At 35.0% G+C, this 12136-nt stretch overlaps 1 protein-coding gene across 1 annotated transcript in view; it reads right to left on the bottom strand.

Moving 5' to 3' along the window:
- The window catches only part of BCAS3 (BCAS3 microtubule associated cell migration factor), a 789343-nt gene that overhangs the window by 419524 nt on the left and 357683 nt on the right, over positions 1-12136 (bottom strand). The window contains exon 18 of the mRNA XM_044003231.1: positions 4278-4322. Within this exon, the coding sequence (XP_043859166.1) occupies positions 4278-4322 (45 nt within the window). The remainder of the gene's footprint in view (positions 1-4277; positions 4323-12136) is intronic.

Genomic DNA, 12136 nt, shown 5'->3' with positions numbered 1-12136 from the left:
CTGCCCCCTGCTCTCTTAAAATAATGGATAAATTAAACATGAGGAAAATATCATTTGTTTCTGAATGGAATTTGGGGAAAGGTTATTAGAGACTAATTCTACTGATTACTGGATGTATCCCACCTTTTTTGAATTTAGAAATGAGATCAAAAACATCATGATGAACATAGGTGGTGACGGACTAGTTTTTACAATAAACTACTGCTCTTTGCTGCCCCTTAACCTGTCAGTACCTCATAAATTATCCTATGTGCAAAAATTAAAAGGCAAGTTTGGCTTAATTTTTGAGCCAAACCCAAAGCAACACATGCACCGAAACAACTTTTACCACTTCAGAGACACAAATCTAAATCACTATATTTACCAAATCTATAGTGGCAGAGCATTATTCTCAAGGAAGAAAAGAAAAGAGAGAAATGAGGCTTGAAACAGAAGACTGGATTTCTTTGAATATCTATCTGACCAAACATCTATGAGAATAATTCTTACAGAAAAAGGAGTTGTGCTGATGTTAGCATTAATGGGTGGGTCATTTAGAGAAATTACTGAAATCCTGTTTTATTTCCATATTGGTTCTTACTGTTTGAAAGTGATCAAGCAAGCTCAGATACTAAGATTTTCTTGCTGTTTTTTTTTTTCCTTTCCACAATCAATTGCAGATATTTGGGGAAAATTTTCAAGTCTGTAACAAGAACAGCTTTAACACTATAGGAAAAAGGTTTCCTTTTCTCTGGATGAATTTACTGTGTACCATTGGAGGAGATGTGCCCAGTAAGTGCATGCATGACACAAGAAGCAGACGGAGCCCTTAATGCCCTGCTGAGATGAACACAAAACACAGACAGAACCAATAGAGAAGATGGAGGCACTGTTTCTACCCCTTTCTAAAAACACCAAAAGAAATGAGTCAATATATTTAAGATTTATTTTGTAAAATCAAATTAAAATACTGATTGAAATGCCCTCATTGGCATGGTATCTCCTAATTAAATGCCCAAGCCCATTTTTCTTTCATTTTTCCTCATCTAAAAGCTTTAACATTAATTTGTGGGTCTTCTCACTGTTTTGTTACTTCTTACCTGGCTTTACTGAATATGAGCTAAGTTGGAAAACTGAAAATGTTTGCTCACAAAGATAGGATAATAATAACAATTCCTCAAACCAGTCACACAGATTATTCCTGAAGACCAAAGTTTTATTTGATGAGTATGACTAAAGTAAAAAATGTACATACTCAAACTAAGCTCAGTAATTTTACTATCCAAGAAGGGAAATGTTTCTCTCTCCCAGAAAGAGTGCTTAAGACACCCTACAGCATTGTTTTTATTTTAAAATTTTTGTTAGCTTGTCATCAACAACAACAAAAAAGATGAAGAAAAACATAAAATAGGGAAGAAAATATTACCAAAAAACCAAAACAAAACAAAACACCCCAAACCAACCTGGATCACTTAACAAAGTAGAACTAAATAAAACAATGGACACAAAACTAAAATAAAATGTTCCCCCCCTGGTACTTTGACATTTTGCAAAAAACACTAATAATAAATGAAATAATATTGAAAGCTGGTTTAAAAGAAATAACAAAATTGGTTATAATTTCTTATGTGAGCTAAATAATATATTTAAAATCTATAAACATAGTGTTTAAATGGATATAATGCCTTTCAAATAAGTGGAATTTAATATAGTCACTTTGTTTCAAGGATCTCATCAAATAGGTAAATGTATCTGCACATGTAGAGGAGTGAACATATGAATACAAAAACATTTTCATAAATCCTACATATTTCTTGTTTTAAAAAATTAACTCGAATTGAGTAATCATTTAAACAGTATTGGTTTCACTGTAGGCACTCTAAATAACATTTTAAGTAAACATTAACAGTAATTATAGTAATTTCTTTTTAATTCTACATTAAAAAACATTTCCCTATTTACTTTTTTATTTATATATATATATATATGGTCACATTAAATTCACTCAGAGTGGTCATCTAAACTGACAAAGACACTCTCTTCTGAAATCACCACTGATAAAGAGAACTTAATAGTGTCCTAACTAGAAAACAAAGTTTTCTACTGTATTTACTATCCAGCAGAGGAACTATACTAAAATTGGCTCATTTGTTGGGCAAATGAATAAAGTGCCAGAAAGAAGGACATGAAAAGTATGATTTACCAAAAGCCAAAACTTCCTTAGACAACTTCATCCATGTTCTCTGCTCCATAGATCCTTAGAAAGTAGTGTATGAGATTTATATTTTGATTTTTGAGAATCTTAAAAAACTTCCCTTCAGTCATATTACATAAAATACTTTTCTCATGTAAGTACCTTGCATTCATTTGTTTATCATAGTTTTTATTTCAGATTAGTAAATAAAAACATACTCTGCAAGCTGAGTAATCAATAATACAGAGAAAATAGCAAAAAAGAAAAAACCTATTAAAACAAAGAAACTTTTATAAACAACATGTAAGAAGCTGTCAAATCTATATTCATTTGGCTGCCATAATTTGAGGTTTCATTAAAAGCTTAATGGAAAAAACATGCACTGCGAGGCAAAGAAACTTTTTAAAGAGGGCTTTTTTTGTTCTCTCCAAGTCTGCATAAGTGAGTAAAAACGAGTTTCTCGTGTGCTAACGATGGCATCAAACAAACCACAAGGCAGTCTTCTAAAAGACAGGCAATGATTTAAAAGACTCCTATATTTCATATATCCCTTTCTTTAATCTGGCTCTTTTAATCTTGTTTTAGCCCAAAATCATTTCTGGTTGACAAGTGCCTTTGTTTAAGTTCGAAGAGCCCACAAGTTTGGGATCGAAAAGTCCCTTCTTATTTCACACAACATTTGTTTCTCCATCCATATTAGTATGTTGATTTTCCCCCCCTTTGTACTTAGAAGATATTCATCCTAAAATGAATTTCAATTCCAAGTTCTTTTCTGAAAGCTAGATGAGGAAATTCATTGCTGTGCATGTTGACAGTGTTTTTGGTTTGGCTTGGTTTGGTTTTGTTTTTCAGGACCAAGTCTCATTACAAGTTGCACCGGGTGGGCATCTGATTAATATGTTCTAAAGAAACCGTATGATGTCAGTTAAGAATATTAATAAAACAATTTAAATGATTCAAGGGATTTTATTCCACTCATATCATTCTTGTTTTCCTTAATCCATATTATCCCAAGAGCAGTGACTTCACAAGTATCCCTCTGCCTTAGGAAGTGATTAAAACTGCTTTTGCTTTACATATACTACTTATAACTACTTAGTTAAAAAGGAAAATTCTATTTTCATTGCTATATATTCCAAGCCTACTTTGACATTAATTCAAATATCTACAACATCTGATCTCTTAAACGTGTTCTTATCTGATTACAAGCTACCTTAGAAAAACACTTAAACTTCTCTTTTCCTACGGAGACTCATTTAGGAGTAAATCCTGGTCCCGTAATAACAGTGTAATGGGGAAAATTCCTATTAGCAGCTATGCAAACTATACCTGTAAATCTCCCCCATACGTCTGGAATAGCAAAAGACTAATTAAAGAAAAAACAAACAAAAAACTACTCTCCTAGAGTAGTTAAAAAATTAATTTTAAAAAAATTAATAATTCAATGAAAAACTGTATGGACTTTTCAAAATGACCTAATTTTTCCTTCATGCAATGATAGTAAACATAAATTCCCCTTGTTTTATTTCAGATCTTCGTACAAAAGCATGACTTGCACTTTAAAGTATTATAAACATGTATTATTTTTAATTTTTCAACATTTTCTTTACTGCTTTCCCCTTGGAGCCTTAATTTTAATTCTCTTTTACTTATACCTAAAATGCCTCGAAAGGGAAATAGTCTCCTGAGCTGAACCAAGGAAAATTCAGCAAAACCTCTCTATTGCATCGCACCATACCACACATTTAGTTACACAACAAATCCAGAATCTCTTCTCTACATCAATTATGATGGACAAGATAGCTTCCACCATAGTAATTGAAAGTTTCACCCTTTTTATTCCTGAAAATAAGGGGTTTCTACTATAATTTTTTTCTTTTTAAAGCAATAGTATACAGTTTTTATTTTTTCTGTGATATGAGGACCCAGAAAAGTTGCTTTTCAAAAGCTTGAATGTCAAGTCATCTCCCCACCTAAAAACTAAGTTTGCAGTGCCTCCAGCTGTGAATCAGCCCATGCAGTTGAAAACAAAACTACAAAACAGAGTTACTTTCTGTGAGTACAGCAAATGAATTAGGCATGCGGGGATTGAACTGGGACTCACCATGGAGCTTTTATGGAAAAACACCCCGCTCCAAACAGATAAGGCCTTCATGTAAAAGGGGGGAAAAATGCACAAAAAATTAGATGAGAACTCATTAACATTAACAATTACAGTGTACATCATGCTGTTAAGGATTAAGCATAAAAATATCCAAATAAGTTAATTGTTTGCAAAGCCCTTGCCAATATTCCAACAATATCCATGGGTTTCATGCAATCAAGAGGTCTTAGAATTTTCTATTTTCCCCCTTTAACACCCATGTAGGATTCCCAAGATAAAGTCAAGTGAAATCCATAGCTAAGGGCCCTTCAAACAATATTCAAGTTAAATACATAATCAGATGGAGAAAATAGTAGCAGTGTCAATAGCAACAGATGTGTGGATATGCGTCATGAAATGTTTCAAACTGACTAAAGATAGCTGAATATCAGAATTGCCATAATATTGAATGACCGGTATCATCTTCTTGTTATTCCCTAGTGGCAATTTTAGGCTGCCTGGAAATCACAAAACTTTCCATAAAATGCTGCATGTTGATAACAAATAGAAAGGTACATTGCAGAGCAGAAGGGACAAATATAAGGTACAATAACAAGCTTTTAGTATGATTCTCTGTCCCTGTTTTTTTGGTTGCATTCCAGGAAATTAGCATGCAGCTTAATAGTGTTGCAAGACATTCACTTCCTACCACTAATCCTCTATGGACTAACTTGGAAAGCAGCAAAATAAAACCACAGTCAATTGTTTTAAATACAACTTAGGATGCAAAATCAAATACCAGCATTAAATCTAACTTGCATTTCTATTACAAAATAGCCCAATCACAGCAACATACTATGCAGTTCTTACACATAAGAATAGGAATTTCAATTATATCAAAACTTCAAAGATCAAAGTTATATAACTTTGCTGGCATTTGAAAAATATGAGAGATGGGGTCAAATATTATAAAACATTGGTGGCAAGTCTCACTAAACTTCTATCTAAATTATTTTTCAATATTTCTGTTAGTTACTATAGGTCTTTTGGTGCTTTGTGAACACATAGAAAGAGAAAATACAGCAAAATATTGCCACAACATGGAGTAACAATCCTGATGGCAAGAAGATCAGATTTTGGCACAAAGAACATCAAGAAAAGGGCAGAAACAATAAAGCATAAAAAGCAAATTAAAGACTAAGGGGGGAAAGTAGCTATAAGCATTTAAAAACAGAAAATCCAGAGATCTTCTTGATACAAATGTATAGCAGTTAATATTTACATAATCAGAAGACAGTCAATTACAAACGAATTATGTTACTTCTCAATTCACTAGTTCAGTCAGTCAATAAGAATTCATTGTGTACTCTTCTATTTTGTAAACAATAAAAAAAATACAAAGGTAAGTAAGATTATGGGGTCCTTGGCCTAAAGGAGTGCACAGACTAATAGAGGAGGCATATAAATAGCCTTAATGCAACAGAGGGTGTGAAAGTAAAAGAGGAGATAATGACCTAAATACCTATTCCAAACTAAAAGATCCAAGTGTACAGCAAGCACAACTGTCATAAGAACCAATGGCTAAAGCCATTTCTCCCCTGTCCCACCACTAACTCCAAAATAAAGTCTTAATTTCTAGCCCTCCTTTCTAGTCTTGAAAAGGAATTCCACTTCCTTACTGCATTGCTCCCTAATCACTAAGGTGGTCATCTCTTGTCCGGTTCACTAATCAGAGCAATGCAAATGTTCCAGCTCTTGAAATCTGGGAGTCTCTCTGGCTTGAGTTGCCTAGACTGACTGACCATTTTTGGTTAAAGCTCACCATATCCATCTCACTAACCTATCCCCAACTCGCACATCTCAGACTAATACCAAACTAAAGCTCAGTTACAATGAGATGAAGAAAACTGCTAGATCTTTGGCATATCATCCTTTGTGACTTCAGATTTTTGATCTTTTGGCACCAATGTAAGAAGATGAAGCCAACATATTTTAAAAGAACAGGTAATAGTTATACATAAAATTAGTATCATTCCTTCAAATTCAGTAAGTCTCTTTTCCATGAAAAATATGTATACAATTAATCCACAAAAAAATATTTGAACTGTATATTCTCTCTCACTCCTCCCCTCTCTCCCTCCCTCCCTCTCTCCCTTTCTCCCTCCCTCCTTCCCTCCCCCTCTCTCCTGGTTCCTGTTAGGTAGCAATATGTAATCAGTATTGCAACTTCTGTATCTATTCTCTTTTCTATACAAGTCCAAAAGCATAATGTGAGTATCCAGATATAGTAGTACATAACAAACTGGGATAAGCAGAGGATTGATATAGTACCAGGGATCTACCTTTCCTCAGGATGACCAGGTTTATATAAAATGTAAGAAATGAAACTCACAGAGGCCTAGAGCTCTTCATCTCTTTAATATCAGCCCAGTGTGCTAAAGGACCTAAGAGCAAACATGGCCCTAGAAAGGGTGGAGGATAAGTGGGCACATGTTCATTGAGCATGATATGTCTTCCCTTTTCCTCCCTCCCCATTAACCTGGACCACTGCCATATGCATGTAAAAGGAGACCTGTTGAACTCCAAAGAGCTGGGGTAACTGATGTATTTACTGACTTTTTGTAGGGAGTGTCAGCTGTTCTTTTGAAATGTGGCTGCTTCATCTTGTTTCATTGGGGAGAAAAGAATGAAAATCCAAAGTCACAAAGGACAAGCCCAAGATCCAGCTGTCTTGTTTAGTTTGTCTAATAGCAAACCAGCTGCATTTTAGATTTAGGGTAGGTCAATAGGATATAATGCAGGCAACTCTGTCTGTATAACTCTAGGCAACTCAAATCCAAAGTATTCTTGGATCTCAGGGACTAACATATCAGCATCAAATAGGTATTTGTTCTTAAATGGTCATGGGTTTAGGAGTCCTACCCAATAAAGATTAACCACTTTGTGCACAGAAAAGTATATGTCTGATCTAACTGGATTCCAAGATAAGAAGGAGAGAAGCATACTGTGCAGAATGAGATCAAGAGATCCAAAACTTAAGATTTAGCCCTTTGTTTTAGAGCCATTTAGAGGAGGTGGGAAAATTTGCAAATGTTTCAGCTGGTTTCAGCTATCCTGGCTGATAGGAAGGAATAGTCTCATACACCAAATCCTGTCCTGATGCTTTTTAAATATGGGTTGCATTTATGAATATGCCTACTGGAATGGGCATAGTAACACAGGAGCCATACTCTGAAAGAATAAGACAAAAAATACAGGCAAAAAAATGCCAAATATTAGAAAAGAGAACAGTTCTCTATGACATCATATCTAGTGCCAAGGGATTTTAAGAACAATAAGTCATCTTTTCTAAAAGAAAAATATCTTATGTGCAGGCTAAGACTCAATTTTTGGTAAGAAATCCAGAATATTTAAAATATTCCCAGCATTATATATATACATACTTGATAATATTGTCTTAGAAATCAGGCCTTGCCACTTGATAGAATAGCAAATGATCATGTATAAATATTATAGGGAGTTGAATCTCTCTAGAGAAAAACTCTAGGCTACTTTGTTCAAAATAATAAAGAACTGAAGTTGCTCATGTTTCTTTACGGATGAATTCCAGAACCATAATGCTTGTGATGGATTCTGCGTGCCAATCTCTGATGAATAGCAACTGAAACATACTCATTTTCCACACATATACAAGAAATGATTCTTCTTGTCTTTCCCAAGCTTTAATTCTGATTTACTGCTAATTTGATTTTGTTGTCCCCTGTTTAGGAGCTTGTGGCATTGTCAGAGCTCACTCTCTTGGATTGTAGGACAAATGGTGGTTAGAAGAGACTAATAAGTTTTCTGATCTCAGAATACATTCAACATGTGGAGGATTTTCTTTAGAACCAAAGTCCATAAGATGGAAAAATTTAAATGTCAGAATCTAGGCAAAAATCACCACCAGAGATTTTTATCTACATTCCCTTCTCTTTCATGGAAGGAAGGAAGGAAAAACAGAAGGGAGGGAGGGAGAGAGAGGGGGGAAGAGAAGAGAAAAAAAGAAAAGGAAAGGAAAAGAAAAGAAAAAGAGAGTAAGTAGAGATGGACTGAATTTCAAAAAAGAAATGTGTCACTAGAAAAAAAAAAGGCAGACTGGTTCTATTTCTACTAAGAGCCCTGTGGCTCACTGAAACCAATGGTGATGATGGGGTGCAGAGAAGCAGTTTTATGAAGGTGGTGGTGACAAATGTAAAGGTACACAGTTGATAAAATTAAGGAAAAAATACTACTTTCAAAGAAGAAAACATTTACCTTTAATTTCCTTTCTTATGATTTTCAGTGATTTCCTCCCAACCTGAGCATATCTGTCTTGTTCTAACTAAAAGGCAACACAGCATCTGAAATTCACTGAATCATATATATATATATATATATACAAGACTATTCCAACAGTCCTTCCATTCATCCTTAGCATACATAGTTTTCCTTCTATCCACTAGAAGCTCCTTCAAAATGCACTTGCGGACATTGCACGATGATCAACTATATTGACTTAGCAATACAATGATGCAAGAAAATTAGACTCATGATGGAAAATGCTATCCATATCCAGAGAAAAAACCGATGGATTCTGAATGCAGATTGAAGCATACTATTTTCATTTTGGTTTTGTTTTTTTTTTTTTTGTGGCTTCCCTTTTGCTCTTTTTCTTCTTTCACAACATGACTATGGTGCACATGTATAACCTATATCAGACTGCTTGCCATCTTGGAGATGGGGGATGAGAAAGGGACAGAGGAAGAAAATCTTATAAAAAATTAATGTTGAAAGTTTTTAAAATGTACATTAAAAACTGTTTTTGCATGTAATTTGGAAAAACTAAATTCTAAATAAATGAAAAAATTAAAGTTAAAAACTATATATATAATTGGAAAAAATAAAATAATGTTTTTAAATATAAAAAAGCATTTGGTGGGGGCAGCTAGATGGCACAGTGGATAGAGCACCGGCCCTGGATTTCAGGAGTACCTGAGTTCAAATCCGGCCTCAGACACTTAACACTTACTAGCTGTGTGACCCTGGGCAAGTCACTTAACCCCAATTGCCCTGCAAAAAAAAAAAAAAGCATTTGGTGGTATTAAAAAGAGGGCTAATAAGATAAAATATCTTATACAGAGTAAAGAGCAAGCCCAGAGGGCTAGATCAGGGATTAAAATTGGGTTAAAACTAAGTTTCAGTGATTCCTAGCATAAAAACCCAGCATTCTCTAGGTGAAGGCCACTAATTGAATAACATCACTGCATGTCTAAAATCTAGACAGGAAAAAAAACACAGGTGATTTTGGCAGCAGTCAGAACAGTACAAAAGTTTAAAATCTCATGTAGTTCTATGGTATAAATGGTACTGAGAAATATGGCAGACATTCACTTAAAGAAGATTAGTATATCATAAAAAGATTATCCTAACTTCTGTGATAGAAAGTAATGCCTCTGTGTGATCGTGGGCAAGTCATTGCCCTGCAAAAAAAAAAAAAAAAAAAAAAAGAGAGAGATAGAGAGAGAGAAAGAAAAAGAAAGTAAGTTATGCCTGCTAACATGTACAGTTTATAGTGGACTTCATCTCCAAGGGCCCTAGTATGGCAGCAGGCTGCAATACAGTACGATGAGGCTTAATGTTCATTACACTAGTTTAGTGCAAAAAAGCTGGAAATTCAAACTCTAGTGTATGCTATATATTCAAGCATGCTGATGTGTAGGTATTCTAATAAAATGAATATAGTAGCTATGATTTGACATGTTGATCCAAAACATTCAAAACTCAGCTATCAATCTGTAAGTTTCTTGGGCTAGTAGCAAAGGGATGGAGAAGTAGGGGAAAGATACAATTGTCTTCTACTATTATGCAAGACAGATTATTTCCAAAATCTAACCCCTAAACTACCATTACACTGACTGCAAGATTTTGGCCTCAGGTCAAGATAAAACTTCCAGGTAAGCAAAGGTGGCCTAGAATTGTTAATGAATCTTCTACAAAGATCTAACTCCCACCTTCGAATGGCATCATTTGCTTTTTTTAGAACAGGAAATCTTCCTCAGCACTTGTCTAGGTTTCATTACTTTCATCATCTTCAAAGGGACTGGTGGATAAATGAAAAATGTGACTTAAACAGCCCAAGAATGCAGCAGAGAGTGAACAAAATTAAAGACCTGTGGAGAGGTAGAAGCGGAAAAGACCAAGGTTCTTAATTGGTTCCCCCCTTACATTCTTTTTTTGGGGGGGGAGGGTGGTAATGAGGGTTAAGTGACTTTCCCAGGGTCACACAGCTAGTAAGTGTCAAGTGTCTGAAGTCGAATTTGAACTCAGGTCCTCCTGAATCCAGGGCTGGTGCTTTATCCACTGTGCTACCTAACTACCCCTGGGGTTATTGGTTATTGTAAGATTCCAGGGTATTTAAATTTTCTGAGATAGAAATGGGGATCTTGATTCAGTTAATATCATAAAAAATTATATTCTAGAAAATTAACCAAAATAATTAATCCACTGCTTCCTTATCACTTGTTTTATATACACGTATAAGGCAAGCATCTGTGAATTTCTACTTAACAATTCTCAACTGTAGATTTATATCATAGGAAGATAAAAACATAAAAGATTAAAATGGAGACTGAATACTTCTCAATCCTATTCTTACCATTCATAGGTTAAGGGAACCATTCGCATCAGTGACTCACAAAAGCACAAATATAGGTCTCTGCAAACGGCTAATCCCACAGAAAGCAGAATCAGTCAGAAGGCCAGTGTACAGTGGCTGTTAGAGACAGGTGATGTTGAGCACCTCCACCTGCCTTCACCATATATAGTCTTGGTGCAGCTGGTACCAAAGCCAGTCTTAAAGCAGTGCTTAGAGGTACTTACCACGAAGGTGTAAATACATCTGTCTTTTGCCATTTGTAGAACTACTGGCCTCTTATAAGATTTAGACTGAGACAGATGGTCCTTGTCCCATCTAAATGTTATACTGCAACTCCTTTCAGGAATATGCTTTTCCAGAAATGAGAGGGCAGATGTTAAATATGTTAAGCACATGCTTTGCCCCTAGGAGGTTTATGATAAGGCTTCTATCTCAATTTGGCCTTTTTAGACATGCCCAGCTTCTTGGATTCCAGGCAATTCTTGGAAATCACAGCTTTGTTAATATAGCTCTTCATGTAAACCAAGTCTGTCATGAATTCAATGGTCTGTATTTCCCCAGGGTGGAACTGTGAGTTGACTAGAAGCCCTATACAAGGATTTCATAAATCTACAGGTGGGTGATCTGTGGATTCTCTAGCTAGGAGAGCTGGGTTAGGTATTTCTTGCTTAATACACAAGAATCAGATACAAAGGGAACCTGAAAGGAAGCACACTTAAATCCAGCAAGTGAGAATTCACAGATGAAAGGGTGACAGTGGAGAAAGGCTTTTTTCATTTATAGTATTGAAAATGGACTCCCAGAATACAATTGGAGTCCATCATCCAGCTATGTCACCAGATTATTTTAATATGGACATCACATTTCATAATAAGTCAGCTAAGAAAAAGTTATGAAAACCAATTAATAGTCATCTTATAGACCTGACAAGATGGGAATTGTAAAAGGAAAATAAAGAGATAAAGTTTTTAGAAATCAAGATGTTAGGAAAGAAACAAAATAAGATCTGTAACCTGAAATTTTGATTAATCCTTCAATTTTTATAAGAATCCTTGCTATAAACCTATTTTACCAATGAATATTAACACACAAACCAATGTGACCCTGGAGCTACTGGAGGCATATTCTAGAGAGAAAGTTGTGAGAGTAGGACTGCTCACATATCAGATACCTAATGTTATTAGGGACATGTATTACTAGAAAAAGA

Source organism: Dromiciops gliroides, chromosome 4 (genome assembly GCF_019393635.1).
Source record: "Dromiciops gliroides isolate mDroGli1 chromosome 4, mDroGli1.pri, whole genome shotgun sequence".
NCBI lineage: Eukaryota > Metazoa > Chordata > Mammalia > Microbiotheria > Microbiotheriidae > Dromiciops > Dromiciops gliroides.
Note: the sequence above shows the minus strand (reverse complement) of the source record. Positions and strands in the feature narration are given on the sequence as shown.